The sequence below is a fragment of the Cibotium barometz genome, chromosome 64 (assembly GCF_041138505.1).
Source record: "Cibotium barometz isolate CiBa-2024 chromosome 64, ASM4113850v1, whole genome shotgun sequence".
NCBI lineage: Eukaryota > Viridiplantae > Streptophyta > Polypodiopsida > Cyatheales > Cibotiaceae > Cibotium > Cibotium barometz.
Window position 1 is genome coordinate 7,773,434 of NC_141109.1, and position 24,117 is coordinate 7,797,550.

The 24,117-nt window shown below is 40.4% G+C and overlaps 1 protein-coding gene across 2 annotated transcripts in view; it reads left to right on the plus strand.

Annotated features, from left to right (window-relative positions):
• The first annotated feature begins 4,814 nt into the window (after nt 1-4,814).
• Nucleotides 4,815-24,117, plus strand: part of LOC147603265 (DNAse I-like superfamily protein) — a 48,792-nt gene continuing 29,489 nt past the window's right edge. For both annotated transcript variants that reach the window (XR_015265615.1, XM_086796567.1), the window contains exons 1-2: nt 4,815-5,241; nt 21,556-21,597. Coding sequence is in view for 1 of the 2 variants with exons in the window: in XM_086796567.1 (XP_086652693.1) it covers nt 5,100-5,241; nt 21,556-21,597 (184 nt within the window). In the remaining variant the exon portion in view is untranslated. The remainder of the gene's footprint in view (nt 5,242-21,555; nt 21,598-24,117) is intronic.

The window sequence follows — 24,117 nt, forward strand, 5'->3', positions numbered from 1 at the left end:
CAGATATAGAATCCAAGAAGAAGCCTTATCTTGCATGTAAGCACTTGTACTTCATTTAATTGCATATTCTTGGATTGAGCCAGAATGAGAATATGTTTATCCACCAACCTATCCTCTCAGACTTGGAGCTCTACAATGCCTTGTCTTGTAGGAGAACCTACCCTAATTTAGAACATTTAATGCATGGAATTTCACATGCCAAATTTTCCCATTTCATGTCCTAGTATTTTGGGACTTCTATAACCTCAGTGGAAGCAATGAGTAACCTCAGTGGAAGCAAACTCATTGTAGAGGGTTTGATTATGAAATATCTTTCTCTCACCCCCCTCTCCCTATTGATTGTGCATTTTCAAGTTGGTATGCATTAAAGAACATGGTCTTCTATTGATGCATGGTAATTGTGTTACGAGCACTAAACGTTTAGAAATGTTAGGGAAAAGAGAGGGGAACATTAAGCAAGAGAGAGAAGAGAGATGGAAGGTGGACTCACAAATCACATGAAGCCTTTTTTGAAATTGCACATACAACAAGAAACAATACATGCTCACTCTTTCAATAAAAAATAAAAAATATGCCTTTATTATTTTTATGTGTAAAATGAGGAAACATGCTGTTATTATTTTCATTAAAAAAGAAGAAAGGTGTTCTTTTTTGTTTGTTGCAAAAGTACAAGGAATATCTCTTTATCCACCTCTCCCACTCCTATAAATATAGATATAAACTCCATAGCACTTTGTCAATTACCATTTAGCTAAGCCTTGTTAGTAGAGTACACCACCCACACAACCCTCCTACATAACCCTCCTACATATTGCTTGTGATGGCCTCATCAAATGTTAGCATTGAAGTTGTTGCTACACATATCAGGAGGGAGGCCACCAATGCGGAGGTCAAGCAAAAGATCGTAGATGGTGCATAAGGATGGAAAGGTCTCACATCCTTACCACTTTTTGGTAGTGATGATGATATTTCTCAAAGTGGTGGGCTTAATTGTGATATGGCAAGCCCATGGTTTTATTGATGATGCATCTAAGCATCTCTTGCTTAAGGAAGTGCAGAAGGGAACGAACGCCATTTGCTTACTTTGTGCGTTCACCTCGGAGGACAAGCGAAACCCATAGAAGTAAACAAGATTATGTATAATAGTTCTGACTGAAGAGTTTTATTTGGAAGTTGTATGTGAATGAACTTGGTTTTATTTTCACTTGGAAGCAAAGCCCTCAATTTAGAGGATGTAATGTTGGTATGTTTTTCTCTCTCTCATTCCCTCTTGCTCTCTCTCTCTCTCTCTCTCTCTCTCTCTCTCTCTCAATTAATGTTGTCATGTCTCTCTCTCCCTCTCTCTTTATCCCTCTCTCCCGCTTGAATGGAGGGAGGGAATCTTTTTGGAATCCACTCACCCGACTCCAAAAAAGTACTCGCTGGAAAATACTTACAAAAAAATCCCCCGCTAGTATTCAAACACCTTAGGATACTGTTTAAGAAACACTACAGTTTAAGATCTCAAAGATAGATTCCTAATAGTTAATCAAATGTATAGATGTACACTTGTAGCTATACAATGATGAACTTTGCTTAAGATTTTAAAGATAGATTCTTAATAGTTAATCAGATGTATAGATGTACACTTATAGCTATACAATAATGTAGCTCATCCATTTATGCCTTGAAAATAATGTCCATACGTTCAAAATTATTGTATAGTAATATTGTACATAATGCCTATTTATAAATATAAAGAAGTGTATATGGCTTGAAAATAATGTTTGAAAACCCCCATACGATCAAAATTATTGTATGGTAGTGTAGGCAATCAAATATGATGTAGGATATCAAAACTGAAATTGTGGCATAATTCATGTTTATAACCTTTAAACAAGTTATTTCCTTTGGGATATGACATCATCATAATGGATCTAAGACCATAATAGACCATAGATATATGGATTGATCAAATACAACTTTAATCCTAAAATTGTCCACAATACGATGGGTAATTAAATAAGATGGTGTGAATATTGAGAGAAATATCTAAGAGGTGTGAGATGCCACCTCTTAGATAGAGAGAGAAATAGGCTAGAGAAATAAAGACAAGAATAGTCATTCAATGTCCTAAAGAAATTAAATGAAAAACTTTTCAAATGAAAAATTTTAGATTCTCATCAACAACAAATCACTAAAGAAATTAAATGAAAAACTTTTTAAAGGTAAAATTATAGAATCTCATCAACAAATCACTAAAGAAATTAAATGAAAAACTTTTCAAAGGTAAAATTACAAAATCTCATCAATAACAAATCACTAAAGAAATTAAATAAAAAACATTTCAAAGGTAAAATTATAGAATCTCATCAACAAAGCACTAAAGAAACACTTAAACATTTATTCAAGGGGATTGGTGTATAAACATTGGTAGAAGAGGACGGTGGGACAAGAAAGACCTCTTGGCTTAATATGGATCATAGATCTCTTGAATGGCCTTTCACATACTTTGATCTTGAGCAAACAAACTTAGAGAGAAACTCTTGCATGTAACAAGTGAGAAATGATATGAAAAGCTTGTTTTAGAGCTCCATAATTTTGAAAGTTGTAAAAATTATTTGAAGGAATTGTTTGTAACTCTAAAGTATAAACAAGGCCAATGCAAGCATGTGTAATGGATATGGATTTTGTTGTAGACATACATGTTTACATATAGAACTAGATGTGGAGTAATAAGATCTTGATGCCACATGATACAAGAGGCTATTATGTATAAATTTTAACTAGAACCCACTCCATTAGTGAAATGGCGAAGCACTCCACTAGCTGTCCCCACTCTAACAAGGATACTTATTTTTACAAGTGAGAATTTTATAAAGCTAATTTTTTTTATGTATATCAATATAAAACTTAAATTTTTATGCATATCAAAATTCATTTATAAAGTTATGGCTATAGCAACTACAACTATAGACTTTGAACAAGCATTAAGAACCCATGCTTATTCCTTTTGATGCTATTGTTTAAACCTTACATTAGACCTCTTTAAACATGTTAATGAACCTAAGCTATTTTGTTTTTACAAATATATTTATATGAGAGGTAATCATGCAAATTTGTTAACTATCATCAACCAAAAAAGGCATTCTCGAAAACTCACTAAAGTTATGAATGAGGTATTTGTGAACTATGAACTCAAGCAATAGAGACAAACAAATCATTAGACAATTCGATAATTTAATATAGTAAAGATATAAAGCTACCATGTGGAAAATAAATCCTTAATGAACCTAAGCTATTTTGTTTACAAAAATATAGTTATATGAGAGGCAGTAATGCCAATTTATTAACTATTATCAACCTAAAAAAGCATTCAATCTTGCTCATAAACACACTAAAAGTAAAAAATGAAGTGTTTATGAACTATAACTCAAGAAATACAAACAAATAAAGTAGTAGACATTTCTATAAAATTAATATGGTATGACTTAAAGATACCATGTAGAAAATAAATCCTACTTCATATTTTAAAGCTTTCGTCCATTGTTGTCAAGGTGTACCAATTAGTGCAAAGACACTCATGGAACACATTATATATTTTAAAGCTTTTGTCCTTTGTTGTTGCTGTTGTCAAGATGCACCAATTAGTGCAAAGACACTCATAGAACACATTACATACCAACCATGGCCATTTTATGCCTTTATTATTCAGGTAATACAAGGTGCCACAAAACCAGTTTATGCCTTTATTATTCAGGTAATACAAGGTGCAACAAAACCATTTATGTGTCAGTTTAAGGGAGGGTTTGACATTCTTGAGAAGCATGTGCCTTTATTGGAAGCAATCAAAGAAGAATCTATACAAGGTGCCACAAAACCACTTAGTTGTTAGTTTAAGGAAGGGTTTGGCATTCTTTCTCGAGAAGCGTGTGCCTTTATTGGAAGTAATCAAATAAGTAAAAGCACACCCATTGCCCAAGGCTACCTATACAAGTTGCCTATGAAAGTATACTATTGAAATGGATGAAGTATATATGACTATTTATGGATACCTTGTCTTGGTGCATGTGTTGGCTTGAGAGAGAGAGAGAGAGAGAGAGAGAGAGAGAGAGAGAGAGAGAGAGAGAGAGAGAGAGAGAGAGAGAGAGAGAGAGAGAGCATACATGAGGTATTAACAGAATAATCATAAAAAAAAGCCACATGGTTCATATATGATTAAACAAATGGAATGCAACACATGTTTTAGATTTATGAAATCCTCAAAATATGCATAAAGAGGCCCATGACTCAAAGTGTAACTAATACTTGCTAACTTTGGTGATACTGTGGGGTCTTAGCTTTTAGTAAGGGGGTTCAAGTATCTACAAAAAGAGGTTTGAAATTTAAGATGGATAGATAAGCTTGCCACAAGTTTATAATTCTATTTTAAAGTTTCTTCATGTAGATTGAGCTTGCTAGTGGGAGGTTGAAAAACCATATAGAACATGCACATGCACATGTTCTCCCTTGTTTGGGCCTACCTTACCATCTAGCAAGAGGCTCTTGCTACCTTTAAAAAAATTTGCGAGAGATCCGTACTCAAATTGACATGCCACTAGGTTAGATTCGAACCGAGTACGTCCCCACCGTGGGAGGCATGGGTGCGATCATTGGTCTTTAGCCCATGGGGCTTGCTATCTATTTGCAAGAGGAGCACGAGAGCTCTCTTGTGCATGCATGCATGCACATGCACAAAGGCAACAATGTGGTGTGATTGGGTAAGTGTATGTGATGCACTCCCAAGGTGTAAGCGAGACCATTATGTGGCAATTGCCATAGACTCTAGTGCACATGTGTATGTGGTAGCACCACGAAGCAATGGCCCATAAAGGGCCATCATCATCCATCACCTTCATAGGTAATCATCACGGAACAAACAACCCTTGTTTCTATCCAAATTCTCTTTCTTCCCATCTTCAAGTGATCACCAAGAAGGCCAAGCTCATTTCTTGTCGAGCAATGCGAGGGGAACGCTCGTATGAGCAATTCAAGGCTACGGGACCCTAGTTGCTGCCAAATCGAAGAGGACAGAATGGGTGGGAGACCCTAGCTCTCGAACAAGAGTGGGGCGGTTCAAAATGAGCGTCTCTCTGACAGTGATGACCTTCAATCTGCATCGCGACTGCCCAGAGGATGGCCGCCACACGTGGGAAACGCGTCGGGACACGTGCATCAGCATCATCTCCAAGTATGCCCCAACCATCCTCTGCACCCAAGAAGGTGAGCCATCAAGTTAATCGCACAGATTAGAGCTAAACCATACATCAGATTTAGCTTAAGCAACGTAGGCGATCAGTAAATTATAGCTATTACAAAGATTGCTCTTTGTTGCCATCTTGTGGATTTATTTGATGAACATTTTCCTTCACACCCACACATCCAATTAATTAAACACACTTCATTGATTTGCCAGTTTTCACTTGGCTATCATGAGGGCAAATGTTCCCTATGATCTTAGTTGTTATGAGACATAGTGTAACAAACGAAAATGGCACTTTCCAAACGGCCCTAACAGTGGTGTTGCAAGGAAGGGGGAGGGGAGGCCTTGGCCTCTAAAGGCCAACCCCAGGCCTTTTCCGGCCATCAAGGTTGCAGGGAGTCAGAAATGATGGCAACAGGCAGAATCAGAATTTTGGGTGATGGCGACCCAGAGATTCACATTTTTGCACCAAATCAGCTTCAGCAGATTGTTTGCTGCCGTAGCTGATGTGTACAGATCTCCTTCATCTTCCTGTACAGGAACAGAGGCTTGCTGTTCGGCCATGATTCAAGATCTGACGACCTATGACCTTGATGAGTGAGGGAAAAGGGACAGGGAGGAAAGGAAAAGAGAGGAGATGAGATGGGAAGGAAGAAATAAACCTGGAAATAAGCTATGTGACCTCCAAGTGAATCTGAAATCAGGGGTGCATAGGGGAAACTGCAGCAAACAAGACCTATAATGTGCCCTTTCAGAAAAGGAAATAGGTGAATAGACTCCCTCGAAATGAGTGTTCTGCTCTGGAGACCCCTTTCCAAGCCATTTCTCATAACTATGTTTGCAAGAGGCATATAAACCTGCACCTACTCTTGGGCACTGATGACGTCAGTAGGGATGTCATAGCTTATTGTCCACGCTATGCATGATAGAGTTGATGAACCTACACTTCATGTTCGGATAGACATTGGAGTTAATGGTTGCACTTTTGAGTCGAAGTCTTTTTTAAAGTTTAGCTTAATGTTTGGTTCTGCCTCTTAAGTGCTTTAGGTCTAGAGGTTTTACAGTTCTCTATTTTGCTATTTTTTGTTGTTGTTTAGTATCTCAGCTCAAAAGGTTTAAGTTCTTATTAAGAAGAAGTGTGTGTGCTTTTGTTAATTAAAAGTCTTCGTTTGATATTATCTTTTGATTACCTCTCCTTAGTAGCTAGGTTTGTTAGTTTATTTATTTTGATCTTTCAAATGCTTTGTTTTTGTCTTTGTCCTAGTTCACTATTATATCTTTCTCAAATCTCTCAATTCGTAAGTTCAGATTTTTCTGACCTTATGAAGGTATATAATTTAATGTTCATGAAGCAAGAATTGTCATGTGCACAGAGTGTATCTATTGTGTGCAGCACGCACACAAGACTAGCTTCGGCACGCGCACAAGACTAGCTTTGAGGCTTGGGGTAGCTTGAAGCTAGGTAGACAGATTGGCGAGTTGGGCTAGGGCATGTATGGACGCCCGGTGACCAGCCAAGAGCCTCTAAAGGGTGGCTCGGGTTAGTTAGTTAGTCAGAGTCTTGTGAGGCTATGCGAGAGCTCTGCGGTTAGGAGCTTGGATCTAGTGTAGACGTGCACCTGTTAGCCGAGGCCGACAGCAGTCTCGAGGCCCACGAGGGTAGCTCCGTGGTAGTATGGGATGTCATGGAGTAGAGAGTGGTCGGTACGTCTAGCGAGTTAGCTCGGCTGGTGGGGACAGCTAGGGGCAGGTGGCTATATAGAGGTTGTAGCAGGCCGTACAAGCCACATGGTAGCTGTACAAGGCTGTATGGGCCTGTGCACAGGTACAATAGCCAACACATGGGAGTCAGGGGAGTATGTCATGTGCACAAAGTATATCGTGTGCAGCACATACACAAGACTAGCTTTGAGGCTTGGGGTAGCTTGGAGCTAGGCAGGTAGATTGGCGAGCTGGGCTAGGGATGGACTGATGGGTGGGCGCCCATGTGTGGACGCCTGGTGACCGGCCAAGAGCCTATAAAGGGTGGCTTGGGTCAGTCAGACTGTCAGTTAGTCAGAGTCTCACGAGGCTACGTGAGAGCTTTGCGGTCAGGAGTATGGATCTAGTGCTGAGGCTGGCAGTAGTCTCAAGGCCCGCGAGGGTAGCTCCGTGGCGGTATGGGGGGTAATGGAGTAGAGATTGGTCGGTACGTCTAGCTAGTTAGCTCAGCTCGTGGCTCGGTGGGGACAACCAAGTCTTGTGGGCTTTGCCCACGGTTGTTTGCCCACGGTTGTCAGGGTTGGATGGTGAGGCCTGTCATGGTTGGGTGGTGAGTCAGGCCTGCACTCCCTTCACGGTTTATGGCTTTGTTTTGTAGGTTTTGGGTCTTGTTTTAGGATTGCTCTACGAGGAGATCCTGGGGGTTTGACAAGAATCAAAAGTCGGAGTCAGTCTATTTGCCATCCACACATAGAAAGAAGGTTTCAGAAGTGGAGTCAATAATCATTGATGTTCTAATCGTGGGGTTGGTGACCTTGCATGCCTGCCACTTCAACACATGCAACTGTTCTCTTAACGAAGTGGGAGATGTTTGTAAGGAGTTGAACCCATAGGCTCTTAATTAGAGAGTAGGGGCCAAACCTCTAGCACAAGGCCTGGAAACTATTTTGGGATCAGTCATCTCCTGCCTCCTACATAGAGGAAAGCCAGCATTCCAAGGGTGGACCTCAGCATTGGAGAAGGGAATAGTCATTCATCATCAACATTCAGCTCATCTCTCTCCCCGAGATAGATACTCATCTAGGACCAACATATATCTATTTCTAGATCTTCATTGTAACTCATCCATTTAATATAGCTGCATTGCATTGCATTCTGACCATTGTCTATCTCTTGAGTGTTTCTAAGTGAAGTTAGGTAAGCCTAAAGTTGTTTTACTACGATCAATCCCTCGCATGTCAGTCGTCTAGAAAAATGAACACACACTTTTCTATTAAGTCCTTGAACACACGCATCACCATGCGGTTGAATGTGGCTGGGGCGTTCGTCAAGCCAAAAGGCATGACAACAAATTCACAGTGGGTCCGTTTCGTACGGAAGGCTGTCTTGGGGATGTCCCCCTCAACAATCCTTACTTGGTGGTACCCACTCTTCAAGTCGTGTTTCGAGAACACCTTGGTCTCATTCAGCCTCTCGAGAATGTAATCTATTTGATGCATGGGGAACTTACTCTTGATAGTCAACGTATTGAGTGCACGATAATCGACACACAACTCCCAACAGTAGGTTCTATGCTTTGAACCACCCCCGAGCTAGGGGCTAAGGTTTGATTCCTAGAGATCCATGCCAGTCCTTTGGCATGCCGACCTATGACTGCCACATGCATAGCTTGAGTCTTGGTTGAACTTTTGATCGATGTGAGGTTATGAAAACAATAACCCATGTTTCACTTATATAGTGTCCATTGTTGCCAAAAATAACTAAAATTGCTCGTAAATAGGCAGTGCACATGGATTTATTAACAATAACCTTAGCTGCCAATATTAGCCTACCTCGTCCTAATCCCAGGACTCCCCTAACCTTGTCGGATTAGGCCACTAATGTCGAGGATTAGTACTAGGTACATTACACTCCTAATGTAATAAGATTGTAAAGAAGTGGATTAGCATAGATCAAAAGGAGCATGAATTGGTACAAGCATATGTATCAAAGTTTTGGAAGATTTTCTTGAAGGTATCATCGTTTATGCAATTAGCGATCAAGAGAAGCGTGTCTATGATTAATGACCTAAGCTTTGATACGAATGTGACATGCCTTACATAAGCGTGTCTATGATTAATGCTAAGCAAAGAAGATTAACGCTAATCTATGTTTAGCAAAGACACAAAAGAGATAGACCTAATCTACTATATATAGCCAAAACATGCTATATATACAATGATCTTGTTGATTCACAGCTTCATGATGCCTACCAAAGATCCCTTCAGCCCTCTACTTGCAATTGAACAAGAGAAGCTTCTGCTGATCCTCCACTGTGTCCTTGTTGCCTTGCAGACTTTGACAAATGGATCCTCTTGATCTTTGAATGATGATTCTAATGAATGCCTAATGATCCTATTTAAAAAGATAGAAATTCGTAATTGAGTCGGTTTTGCCTTTTTTAGCCCACAGAACTTTGTCCAAAAAGTCATATTTTGTGTTCATAATGTGTCCAACTTGTGCCCCAACCATTGCCTATGTTCTGGGTGTTACATGTGGAAGCTTTGAGAGTCTTCTTTCAGCCCTAAACACCATCTAGAACATGCTGATGCAAAAACGCAGACAGAAGGGGGGGGGGAGAGAGAGAGAGAGAGAGAGAGAGAGAGAGAGAGAGAGAGAGAGAGAGCTGGAAATTCAGTATTTCATATGGTACAAAAAGGTACATAAATCCTTGCAGCCCTTGGCTGCCTTCCATGAAAAGGTATAAACCCTAATCTAGGCCTAATTCTGTGACTCAGCCCATTGCTGGCCTGAATGACCAAAACGATGAGATCAAGTGCCTTTTATAGGCCATTGGGAAAACTAGAGAAGTGGCCGATTGCTGGTCGGCCAGCCGCTTGGACACCCACACTTTAATGAAGTACCCGACCTGCTGTGTTGCAGCCGACTTGGACTCTTCATGTTTTCCACTCAGCCGATAGGTCCGTATGTCCACTAGAGTCCATCCCTTGCCATAACCTTCACTTCAATGCTCCAAAATTTCTGGTTCTAGTGAGTCTTTATCATGTTGCCTCCAGGATTAGCCTTGAGATTAGTATGTACATGTGTGTGCACATGACATCCCCCTCTGCTAAACTTGATGACGGGATTCCAATCTGCTTCTTGGATGACCGTCATCATCCCATTCTATTCCCGGAGTCCCTCTGTTATCCTTCCTACCCTGGCAACCTTTTCACTGAATACCCGGCCCCGTCTCCAAATCCACTGTAACTCTGAAGAAGATCTATGCATCTGTTCCATCCAGTCCCCTTTCCGTTTCTGCCCTGTCGCTGAACATTGTCTTGGTCTTCATTCTTGAGAAATGAGTTTGGCACTCTCACTCCACCCCTTGGAGGATCATCCTCCCGTGGAACCGTGCCCGAAAGCCTTTCCTGGCTTACAGGACTGCCATCCCCTTTGGGCTTTGTGGAACACCACCAACCAACCTCCTCGGAGCTCTTCCCTGTCTTGTGTTCCTTGCCTTGGGCCTCTTACCTGTGCGCTTTCTGGCACCTTGGACCTATACACCTTCACATGGGACTGAATCAGTGTTTAGCCTTGTTGAGCCTGATGCTTTGATACCAATGTTACATGCGGAAGCTCTGAGAGTCTTCTTTCAGCCCTAAACACCATCTAGAACATGCTGATGCAAAAACGCAGATAGAAGGGAGAGTAGAGAGAGAGAGAGATAGCTGGAAATTCAGTATTTTATATGGTACAAAAAGCTACATAAATCCTTGCAGCCCTTGGCTGCCTTCCATGAAAAGGTATAAACCCTAATCTAGGCCTAATTCTGTGACTCAGCCCATTGCTGGCCTGAATGACCAAAATGATGAGATCAAGTGCCTTTTATAGGCCATTCGGAAGACTAGAGAATTGGCCAATTGCTGCCGCTTGGACCCCCACACTTTAATGAAGTACCCGACCAGCTCTGCTCTGCAGCCGACCAAAACTCTTCATGTTTTCCACTTAGCGGACACGTCCTTATGTCCACTCCAGTCCATCCCTTGCCATAACTTGCACTTCAATGCTCCAAAATATCTGGTTCTAGTGAGTCTTTATCATGTTGCCTCTAGGATTAGCCCTGAGATTAGTATGTACATGTGTGTGCACATGACACTGGGCACTTTTGGGCATCGTTTGGGTTGCCAAGACCCCTCAAGTTGGACCATATTCTGTCTCTTATCTTGTCCATATATTTGCTGATGAGGATAAGCATGTCCATGAGCATCGGGATTAATGGATGCACATGACATGATGTGCATGTGGATACCCTCACTCAAGAGAGGCTGAGTTTTCTTGTGGAATTTTGCCGACACTTTGCTTGGGGGGCTACCACCTCAAGGGTCGAGGATCATTGCATTGAATTGGTCCCCGGCAATTCTCCACCTAAGAGACCCGCCTATCACATGAGTGCTGCACAAGAAGAGGACATTACGAAGCAGGTAAATGAGCTTTTGGAGAAGGGTTTAATTCAGGCAAGCTCTTCGCCATTTTGCTCTCCAGTTATCCTTGTACAAAAGGAGGACGGGTGTTAAAACCCCATGATCTCTCTAGTTAATTAACATGCATAACAATGCATAAATCAGGCATATACTCTACCACCCAACCACCCCCGAGCCCAAGGGTTACACACATGAATACAATGGAGTACCACATACCTTCACCTTAGTGTCCCATACCACCAAGAGGTATAACTCCACCAATACAGCAGCACATAGCTCTATAGTGAAATGGCAAGAATGTAGATACAATCCTCTACACAAGAGAACATCCCTTGAGTGTGCCCCATGCCCCTATTATATAGGAGGGCCCTCAAGTGACTCTTGACTCTTCATTTCCCATGTGTGACCCTTGGATGCCTGACCCTAACCTTAACCCTTAAGGTTAGTCCTAACCCATGCTCCACTAGAGCTTGTTCCCATGCTCCCATGCTCACAAGCCTAATATGGGTTAGCCTCCTAGTTTATGCACAAATAATGTGTACATAACATACTTCCCCTCTCTCAAAACATTGCACTCTTGCAATGAAAAGAAGGAAATTTGCGCTGAATATTTTCAACCGACTCCCAAGTCGAATCCTCTATTTCCCTATCTTTCCACAAGATTTTAACTTCAGGGATTAGTCGACTACGAAGTTTCCTTTCCCTGAATTCAAGTACCCTTTCAGGTTCATGTGGAACATAAGATAAATCTTCGACTTCAACGAGTTCTTGAGGAGTAACTATGTTATCCTCACCTCCCAGCTTCTCTTTCAATCTACTGACATGAAAGACTGGATGAACTCTAACATGTGGAGGCAGTTTTAACTCATACGCAACCGTGCCAATTCGACGAATAACTCGAAATGGACCACAATATCTAGGAGATAATTTCGAGCATTTTCCCGTTGATAATGTCTGAGAGTCTTTAGGAACTTTTAAATAAACCAACGCTCCTGGTTCAAAAGACCGAGATGAGCGTCCTCTATCAGAATAAAACCGTGCTCTATCCTGAGCACTTCTGATAGAATCCCGAGCTTCGATCAGCATTTCCTGCATATCACGCAAGAAATCCCTCGATGCATCAAGCTCGATGTCCTTAAGACCAACATCAATAGGTGCTCTGGGTTGATATCCATACATAAGCATAAACGGACTAAAACCTGTAGCCGTATGCTTAGAACTGTTATAGGCAAATTCCATCAGTGGAAGATATTTTTCCCAATTTGATGGTTTTCCAGAGACATATGCACGAAGCATATCCTCTAAAACCTGATTTACCCGCTCTGTTTGCCCATCAGACTGCGGATGATCAGAGGAACTCATACTTAAAGTTGTTTCCAATTTCTTGAAAACTTCCTGCCAAAAATTAGCCGTGAACTTAGAGTCCCGATCGCTCACAATATCAGAAGGTAGACCATATAGTCTAAACAGTTGTTCGACAAATTGGTACGCCAATTCCGAAGCTTTAACTGTTGTTTTTGTGGGTAAAAACCTAGCCATCTTTGTCAATCTATCCACGACTACCCAAATGGCATCGTGACCCCTGCTGGTATGTGGAAGTCCCGTAATGAAATCCATGGAAATACTTTCCCACTTTCTAGACGGAATATCCAAAGGATGTAATAACCCAGCAGATTTAAGGCGTTCAGCCTTGTTTATTTGACATTGATGACATTGGACCACATAACTCTGAATATAATCTTTCATTTTTGGCCAATAAAATGTCCTTCTAACTAAAGCCAAGGTACGCTGTATGCCAGGATGTCCTGCCGATGGTGCATCATGGCACTCAAATAGGATCCTTAACTTAATTTCCGGCACATCCGGCACGCAAACCTTATCATTTCGGAATAAAAGACCATTCCGAAGAAAAAATTGGTTGGCTTTTCCTTTCACCAGGTTTTGATCTACTTCAGAGTTGGACCCTGATTTTGCCAAATTCCAATATTTTCCAAAGAAAATATCCGTGCTGCATTTTTCCCTGAGTGAATCGTATAAGTTAGAAGCAATCTCAGTGAAGCAAAGCTCATTAACTTCACCGATCCGACTCAATGCATCAGCAATGCGATTTAAGCTACCCTTTCTGTATTTAATCATAAAATCGAAATCTTGCATCAACTCAGTCCATCTTGCTTTTCTACCCTTCAAGTCCGGTTGATCACAAATATACTGTAAAGATTGATGATCTGTTAAGACCATAAACTGAGACCCGTAAAGATACTGTCTCCATGCCTTTAAAGCATAAATGATTGCATACAACTCTTTCTCCTGAACTGGGTACCTAGTCTGTGCATCATTGAGTTTCTTACTCTCGAAGGCCACAGGCTTCCCATCCTGGAACAAAGCTGCGCCTACCGCAAAATCACTAGCATCAGTCTCAACAATGTAAGGTCTGCTAGGATCTGGCAAAGCTAACACAGGAGCATCTCGAACTTTATTTTTCAAAATTTCAAAAGTCTCCTGTAGCTTATCATTCCAACAAATTGGAGAATTGGACTTTTTATTTTTACCTTTAAGAAGATTGGTAAAAGGTACAGTCAACTTCGAATAATCTTTAACAGATTTTCGAAGAAATACCACAAAACCTAAGAAAGATCTTAGCTGTTTGACCGTACGCGGAACTGGCCATTCCAAAACCTTTTGGATCCGATCCAAGTCTATACTTAAGCCATCTCGAGAGATCTTATGACCTAAATATAACAATTCCTTTTGAAAGAAATCACACTTAGATAATTTACAATACAGCTTTTCCTTCCTGAGCCTTTCTAGCACCTCTTTAAGATGACTCTCATGCTCATCCAAAGTTTTGCTGTATATCAAAATATCATCTAAGAAAACCACCACACATTTTCCTAACAGATCTCGAAATATATCATTCATCATCTGTTGGAAAGTTGCTGGTGCATTAGTGAGACCAAAGGGTAACACTAAAAATTCATAATGGCCATATCTTGTCCTAAAAGCAGTTTTAGGAACATCTTCCTTTGCTATACGGATCTGATGATAACCTGTTCGCAAGTCAAGCTTAGTAAAATACTTAGCTCCATGCAACCTATCAATAAGATCATCTGATCTAGGCAATGGGTATCTATTTTTAATTGTAACCTTGTTAAGACGTTTATAATCAATACACATCCTCCAGGTACCTTGATCCTTTTTCTTAACCAAGAGAACTGGTGCACCCCAAGGAGACTTACTTGGTCTAATTTGACCCATCCTCAAATATTCAGCTAGTTGTTTGGCTACCTCATCCTCCTCAGATTGGCTAAGCCGATACGGAGGAATACTAACAGGTTCTGCCCCTGGTACTAGCTCTATTCTATGGTCCACCTCTCGTTTAGGAGGTAATCCATGAGGCAATTCATCAGGAAATACATCCTGAAATTCGCTTTTAATGGAACTTAACACTTTACTTTCCCAAACATCTAAAGAAACAGTGTTTGCATCAAAATGAATACACGAAGACACTGGATCCATAACCAACTGGAAAAGTTCATAGTTAAAGATATCTTCCATTAATTCCAGCTCATTGATAAAAGTTTCCTTGGGTACAACAATGTTTCCTTTAAGAGTTACAAGGCTTCCATTGTGATGAAAAGACATCAAATGTTTGACCCAATCAATAGAAAAATTCTTGTTTTTGCTATGAAACCATTCCATTCCCAAAATTATATCAATATGACCCAAGCTCATGACATGGAAATCAAGCCTATCTGAGTACAATTGGATGTCTAATGGTATATTTGACACCTTCTTGTCCCAAAATTGGACTTGTCCTCCAGCCATCCTGACCTTGTACATGTGATCATTCTGCATGGTTTCCAGCTTCATCTTCTGTACCACAATATTGTCAATAAAATTGTGAGTACTACCAGGATCAAACAAGATATGAACCTGATGTCCTTTTACTGATCCATAAACACGAAATAATTCGTTTGGACCATAAACGTCTTTATTGAAAGTACAATCTGAACATTGGGTTCCTTCAAGATGTGAAACATTAACTTCAGAGAATTTACCTTGAAGTTCTGTAATGTGAACAGATTTCCTTGGAATAAACTTTTTCGGTGCTGCCTTTTGAACAGGAGCCGAAGTTGTTGTAGCTTCATTCAAAGGACAAAATTTCTTTGTATGCCCTTTCTCTTTGCATTTAAAGCATGTGAGTTTTTCCCTACTCACAAACTTTGGTTTTTTGCTGGCATTGTCACCATTTTTAGGTTTTGGTGTGAAAACCAATTTCCTTTTTTGTCCACTGTTTGAATAAGTGAACATGGGTTTCTTTTCATTAGACGCTGGTTTTGATGAATTGGCGCCAACCATTGTCTTATGAAAAACCTGAGCAGCCTGAATAGCATCTTCAGCCGTTTTAACTTTGCACTTCTTTACCTCGTATTGATAATCACGAGATAATCCATTGATGAAAATACCACATAAAGTATGATCATCAGACTTGGCTTTAGCAGCCAACTGTCTAAACTTTTGCACATAGTTATCAAAAGATTGATTGGCTGTGCTATTTTTAACAAACTTGGCAATAACTTCGAATTCATCCTCTGGTTGGACAAATTCTTTTTTGAATGCAACTTCAAAATCCAGCCAAGTAGTGGGAATAGAATCCTCTTTTAGATCCTTCCACCATGTCAAAGCTTTCCCCTTTAATAAACCCTGTGCCATTTGCAATTTCTGCACATCAGTAAAAGGGTGAAAGGCAAAATGTGTATTCCACCTGTTAAGCCAGGCATCCACACATTCCTGTGTCTTCTCTTTCTTCTCTCCGCCATACACCTTTGGTGCAAAAGACGGAGCAACTGCTTTGGTAGCTATAGGTGAGGTGGCCAAAAGAGCTTTCTGCAGAGTTAAAATCTGCACCTTAAGTGATTCCATCTCCTCATGGCACTTTGTTATAGTAGCCTCGAGACGTTGAGTCACTTCCAAAAACTCGCTCTTTGCTACTGCCTCCTCTTCTTCTTCATGGAACTTATGATCTTCCCTACTAAGGTTGGGATGATCATTCATGTCATCGACATTATCATTGACTGAGAAGTCAATATGAGCCATGGTAAAATGAGTTCTCTTTGATTCTTGATTAAACTTTTCTTCACCTTTTCCTTGACCCCACTTGACCAAATAGTTCTAGCAAATTAATTCACTAGAGATAACTGCACATAAGAAAAATGCTTTAATTAGCATTTGGTGGCTAGACTTTGGCTAAAAAATCATGAAAACATCGTCTAGAATCAATCCAAACGACTAAAATATTAATACAAGGCATGCTCGTATTAATAAAATGCGAATAATCCGCATTTGTTTAGTGTGAGTACATAAAAACATACTATAACACTAAATACCTCTCGAAAATAAAAAATTCTCGAGAAAAAAGAATTACCATGATTTTTTCCTAATTTTCCCTAATTTCATAGGGTCTCAAAATATGTTAATTTTGAAAACCACCAAAACCCATCTTATGGCATTCCAAATTTATAATTTTCCAGAAAATTTTTAGCAAAAAGATTTGCCAAAATACCATTGATATTTAAAAAATACCAATTTCTTGGATTTCTAAAAATAATTTCTAGAAATTTCCTAAGTTTTCCTGAGAATCCCATCGTTCACGAAATTTATAATTTCGCCCGACGATTCTCAAATCCAATGAAAATTTTTAATTTTTATGGATTTTCTAATTTTCTGGGCCAAAATATATTTTTTAAGGAATTTGAATGGACACAGGTGCCCGAAAGGACACACCACATGCCAAACAACAATCCCACATTTTCCCGAAATTTAAAATAATCTTTGTCTCATTTTCCACAAATTTTAAAGATTTTTTTTTGAAATTTTTAATCAACCCCGAACGCATTAGAATACGAACGGTCAAAAAATTTCAGAATTCCAATGGTTTTTCCGGAATACGGAAAGCCAAAAGTTTTGGGAAAATGAAAAGACACAAAAAAAATCGGAATGTGAAAGGTCAAAAGTTTCCGGAATACGGAAGGTCAAAAGTTTCCGGAATTCGGAAAACCAAAAGTTTCCGAAATTCGGAAAGCCAAAAGGTTTCTCGAGAATGCAGAAAGCCAAAAGGTTTAATGAAAAAAATTCCAGAATAAAGCATACAATTTTCAGAAGAATAATGTATTTTTTCAGAATTTTTTTTCATTTTTCCAGCATTTCCAAATGAAGGAAATGAATAAAAAAAAATATACCCCTTTTTTTTAAAAAAAAAAGATTTTTTTGAAAAGCTTTAAGCTTTTAATCAAAAGCTTTTAAAAAAAAATTTTAGGGGGGGGGGGGGGGCGATTTTCGCCCGCCGGCTGCTGCGCAGCCCCCCGCCGGCCGCCTGTGTGTTGAAAGTGCATGGAGAGGAGGAGAGCTCTCCTCTCCCTTCTCTTCTCTTCTCTCTATCCCTCCATCTCTTCACTTCCCTTCTCCACTCTTCTCTGTTTAAAGAGATTAGGGAGTTGATTAATTAGTTATTAATCATAATTAGTAAATAATTATGATTAATACTTAATTAAATTATTCTATTTTCCAAATATGAGAGAAATGGAGTTAAAAAATCCAGATTTTGAGGAAGAGAAGATATTTACGCACACAATAGAGAACTCATGCATCAATTAACTGCCCCATATTACTTTTCAGCAATAAAAAATGGCAGAAAATTGAAAACATGCCCGCGGAAAACCCGCAAAATGTATTAAAAAATACATTTTTACCAAAAAAATGCTCAAAAAATCTCTAAAAAATTAGGAAAAATTTCCTAAAAATTTCAGAAAATTATGGAATCCATTCTACCAACAATATTCACAATAAAATATGTGAATCTTGGTAAAAATTTCCATTAATGCTTATTTTAACCATTAAAATAGGGAAGAAATAGCATTAAACTCACGCGGTTTCCCCGCAACGTCGATTCGTCCATTGAGAAGAAGTAACACGTGTTCCAATCGCCATACCGACGATCCACGAGCAAAATCACCAAAACAAACCAATAAAATAACATTTTATTTAGTAAATATACAAATTTACTTTAAAAAAAATGCTAAAAAAAATTGGAATAAGAAAGTAGAAACAACAACAATTAGCTAGAGACCGCTCTGATACCACTGTTAAAACCCCATGATCTCTCTAGTTAATTAACATGCATAACAATGCATAAATCAGGCATATACTCTACCACCCAACCACCCCCGAGCCCAAGGGTTACACACATGAATACAATGGAGTACCACATACCTTCACCTTAGTGTCCCATACCACCAAGAGGTATAACTCCACCAATACAGCAGCACATAGCTCTATAGTGAAATGGCAAGAATGTAGATACAATCCTCTACACAAGAGAACATCCCTTGAGTGTGCCCCATGCCCCTATTATATAGGAGGGCCCTCAAGTGACTCTTGACTCTTCATTTCCCATGTGTGACCCTTGGATGCCTGACCCTAACCTTAACCCTTAAGGTTAGTCCTAACCCATGCTCCACTAGAGCTTGTTCCCATGCTCCCATGCTCACAAGCCTAATATGGGTTAGCCTCCTAGTTTATGCACAAATAATGTGTACATAACAACGGGTCATTTCGTATGTGTGTTGACTACCAGACATTGAACAAGCTTACTATCAAGAATTGTTTTCCAATTCCACGCGGTGTAGATGACAGTTTTGATAAGCTTGATGGGTCGGCATGTTTTAGTTGCATTGATTTGAAGACTGGGTGTGATGTTCAGAAGACGGCATTCCGTTCGGGCTTTATGAGTATTTAGTTATGCCGTTATGTCTCACGAATGCCCTGGCTATATTCAATAGAATGATTGGATTGCAGTTTCTGTGAACACCGAAATTTCATGGGTGTGTTCGTTGACGACATCTTGGTGTTCTCCAAGAATGAGGAGGAACATACAGGTCATTTGTGTGAAAGTATGCACAAGCGGAAGTGATCAACATATAGACAAAAGTAGAGAGAGTCAAAAGAGAGGGAGAGAGTAGGCAATAATCAAGTTCTATTATCATAGCATGATATTTACAATGGAGTAGTACAACAGCCAGTAGATGGGCTTCAGACGATATGCACTAGGTTGAGTCAACAAGTGGGAGAGAGGCCCTTTATATAGGGAGGTCATGTAGCTGGCCAACAACAGCCCACGAGATTAAAAAGACAAATGCTCAATGACTGAAAATGATAATATAATGATCAAATACCCTTGCCTTCAAGATTTCTTTGCATTGGAAGTCTTCAAAACAGTTCTCAAATCAAGCAGGGAGTATGCTTCAAGGTTTCTTTGTGATGGAAGCCTTCAAATTGTCCCCAACAGCTGGTATACTTCATGGGCAGCCTGAGAGAGAGAGAGAGAGAGAGAGAGAGAGAGAGAGAGAGAGAGAGAGAAATGAAATGTTATATTAACATCTTCAAAAGGCCATAATGACCTATGAGACCAAAAAGTTACATCATGGTGGATCTGATACAATGTCTAGATAAAAAACCAGAAAATGAAAGATAAAGATGATACTACTGGCACCTAGAAAATGAAACTGGAACTGGAAGGTAGAGAGAGAGAGAGAGAGAGAGAGAGAGAGAGAGAGAGAGAGAGAGAGCGAGCAGCCAGCATTAGGGTAGCCTATAGAGGTGGTAGAGAGCCATAACCATGGAGTAGAGAATTACCAAGAATAAATAAGAGCTGCCGAGGTTTCACAAAAACTTACCCCAAACGTGTGTCCACGCCTCTTAATGCCACTTGTCAAATAAATGCATATACACTTGCCCCAAACGTGTGTTCACACCACCATAAACCCTATGTTAAATGCATACACAGTTGCCCACGATAGTGTGCAAAATAGCCAAAATGGCCACCCTCGTGAGTAATTTGTTTCACATCACATAAAAGATTGGGTATCCAACTTATAATGTGTGAAACCTTTTAAATTTGAGATGCCCATTTTAGAACTTGTCCACCCACACCATAAGGTTTTGTGAACCACTAGAAAAGGCTTGTTTTTGTGCCGAATCCTTTCCCAACTCTTCGAGACCTACAGGCACGCTCCCCATGCGTAAGCCCAAGCATAGGAAGTCTAATGTCACGCCATAACCTGATTCCGGGTACCTAGTTCTTGTATTGGATAATTCCTTATTTCCAAAGCTTGTACTCTACAAATATAATAGGCGTCATGGAGTCCACTAGACTCCTTTCACACCCTAAAATGTCCGGGTTGGTTACAATGGGCTTCAAGTTAATAACCTTCCTAGTGGAGTAACGTGCTAGTGATGGCATACTATGATGATATACCAATTTTATGGTGCTTTTTGTTTTGCAATGTAACACGCGGAAGCTCTGGGAGTCTTCTTTCAGCCCTAAACACTACTGAGAACATGCTGATGCAAAAACGTAGACAAAAGGGAAAGTAGAGAAAGAGAGAGATTCAGTATATTCATATGGTACAAAAAGGTACCCTAATCTACAGCCATAGGCTGCCTTACATAAAAGGTGGAACACACCAAAATCTCCTAGTCTAGACCCACACCCAAAGTGGGAGTGAATGCCTTGACAATAAGCACATGGTCCCTTTTTATAGGACCTCTCCAAGCTTGGCCAACTGGCCGACTGCTGGTCGGCCAGTTCCACAACCATAAAACACTTCAGCGCTGCCCGACTGGGCAATAACTGCCTTAAACGCTGTCCGATTGGTGGTCTTCTTCGATCATAAGTCGCCACTGCTGCCTTGTCCTTTGGAGCGCCTGCAGTCGTCACCGTCACAACTCTGATGTCATCCTTCATGCAGCTGTCAGTCCATTCTGGCAGCCGACAGCCTCTTCCATGCTATGCTCCAAGACCAATACTACCAAACAGCCCTTCTTGCTCCAGTTTCTGGTTCATAGTCTTCATCTGGCTGCCTCTTCTGGATCAGCACGTGAGGATTGTCCATGGCATTGATCATGCACATGACATGCAATCATTCCAAAACTCTTTCATATGTGAACTTCAAAAATTGAAGAAAAAATTTACAATGTGATTCTATGTAGAGATACTATAAAATAGTAATTGGTTGATTATTTTTTGATATTTTGTGCTATTGGTGCTGTTTGCATGTCTCAGGGTAGGCTTTTAATAATTGTGGACTTAACTTTAATTACCACCGAATGCAGGTCTACAATCACAGCTAGAAGACTTGGATCATGCTTTACCAGGTGAGTTTTTAGGTGATTCGGCAATTGTTTTATGTAAATAATCATTGTTTTTAAAACTCGTAGCCTTTAGGCTTAACAAATGCATCAACCTTGTGTAAAAAAACAACTTTCTAATAGGGTTTGCTTGCTCACGAGTACAAAGTTATTACATTCTACATAAAGTTGCTCTCTGACGGGGAGATTGGAATAGCAATAAAAAACACCATATGCATAGGTATTTGTGCACTTGAATTCAAAGAAACTTTGAGTTTTACTATTCAGTTTAAAAGGTTATGCTTTGTATAATGTGATCTCAACCTTAGGGTCTCCCTTTTGCATTCAATTTCTTTAGTTGATGCCATGCAGATATATAAGAGTTATCTTTAGGCTTCCTATCTTTCTTGGTATGCCCAGGTGAGCACTGATGGGAGAATTAGGGTTAGGTCATGTGGGAAACATACACAGAGAAACAAGGGAGAGAGAGAGAGAGAGAGTTGTGGGGATAAGTCAACTCATGAGGCATGAGTGTGTGACTCCCCTATCACACATGTATATTGCACTAGTACACATAGTGCACTTAGTACATTAAAAGTACTAAGTGTACTATGTACTATAACTTATGGGCTTGTACACACTATAAGGGTGGGCATAACGCCTTTACCCCAACAACCTCCCACTTAAAGGCAAAGTGCCCTTAAGTAAAGGAAAAGAAAAAATCAGCATGTACATGATAATATCAAGGCTGAAAATGGCCTCATCCAATGCCCATCAAGTGTCTGCAATGAGCAAACCGCTCCGGAGGCAAACTCTTTGTCAACAGATCAGCCGGGTTGTCATCCGTATGAATCTTAACAAGCTGAATTTGCTTGTTCTCTATCACCTCTCTGATGAAGTGATACTTCACATCCACATGCTTCGTCTTTGCATGAAAGACAGGGTTCTTTGCCAACTGGATGGCACTCTGACTGTCACAATGCAACAATGGAATATCCCCTGTATAACCCAAATCAACCACTAACCGAGATAGCCATAATGCCTCCTTGCAAGCCTCTGTGGTTGCAATATACTCGGCCTCTGTAGTAGATAAGGCTGTGCACTTCTGCATCCTGGATATCCATGACACAGCACCTCCTGTGAATGTAAATACATAACCGGTAGTAGACTTCCGGTTATCCGGATGACCGGCATAATCCGAATCCGTGTAGCCATGCACTAATGCATCCTGTTTGCCAAAACATATGCACATATCCTGTGTGCCCTTCAGGTATCTCATGACACCTTTCACTGCTTCCCAATGCTTCTTGCCAGGGTTGGCCATGTATCTAGAAACCACTCCCATTGCAAATGCAATGTCCGGCCTAGTAGCAACCATGGCATACATGAGACTGCCACAAGCTGAAGCATACGGAATCTTGGCCATATCAGCCCTGTCTCTATCTGACTGGGGGCTGTCCATAGCACTGAGTTTCACATATGGAGGCAAAGGAGTACTAGTCTTTTTCCCCCCGTCCATATTGAACCTCTGCAAGACTTTGCCAATGTATTCCTTCTGAGACAAATACAACACATGCTGATTTCTGTCCCGAAGTATCCGCATACCCAAAATGTGATTTGCATCACCCAAATCCTTCATATCAAAGGTTTGATGCAGCCTCTGCTTCAAGGCATCCATCTCTTTACGAGATTTCCCGGCAATCAACATATCATCAACATACAAGATGAGGATCAATAGACTGCCATCCAAAGCTTTCTTGGTGTACAAGCAGTGATCTATGTCACTTCTCCTGAATTTCTGTGATTTCATGAATGTATCAAATTTGTGATACCATTCCCTTGGTGCCTGTTTGAGCCCATAAAGACTCTTTTTCAGCTTGCATACAAGCTTCTCCTTTCCACTTACTGCATAACCCTCTGGCTGCTGCATATATATCTCCTCATGGAGATCACCGTGAAGAAAAGCAGTCTTCACATCCATCTGGATCAAGTCCAGATCATCATGCGCAACCAAAGCCAACACAGCTCTAAGTGTGGTCATTTTGACCACTGGAGAGAAGATCTCATCAAAGTCCACACCATATTCCTGCTTGAAGCCCTTAGCCACTAACCTGGCTTTGTATCTTGGCTTTGCATCTGGTGCAACTTTAAGCCTGTATACCCACTTGCATGGCAAAACTTTCTTGCCTGCAGGCAAAGGCACCAACTTCCATGTTCCATTTTTATGCAGAGAATCCATCTCTGACTTCATGGCACGCTCCCATAGAGCTTTGTCTGCCCTTTGTAAAGCCTCCTTATAACATGAGGGCTCCCCACAGTCAGTAAGCATCAAATAGTCAACCCTTGGAACAAACCTGTCAGGGGCTCTGGAGGGTCTAGTGGACCTCCGTACCCAATGACCATCATTTGCAGGTTGCTGTCCAGCCTGCATATCACCCATTGGTGGCTCCTGTTCCATGCCATAAGGCTGAAATATTTTGCCCGGTATCTCCTCTAACTGTGGTATATCCATAGGGATATCTTCTGCCATCTGTGGCTGTCCATTTG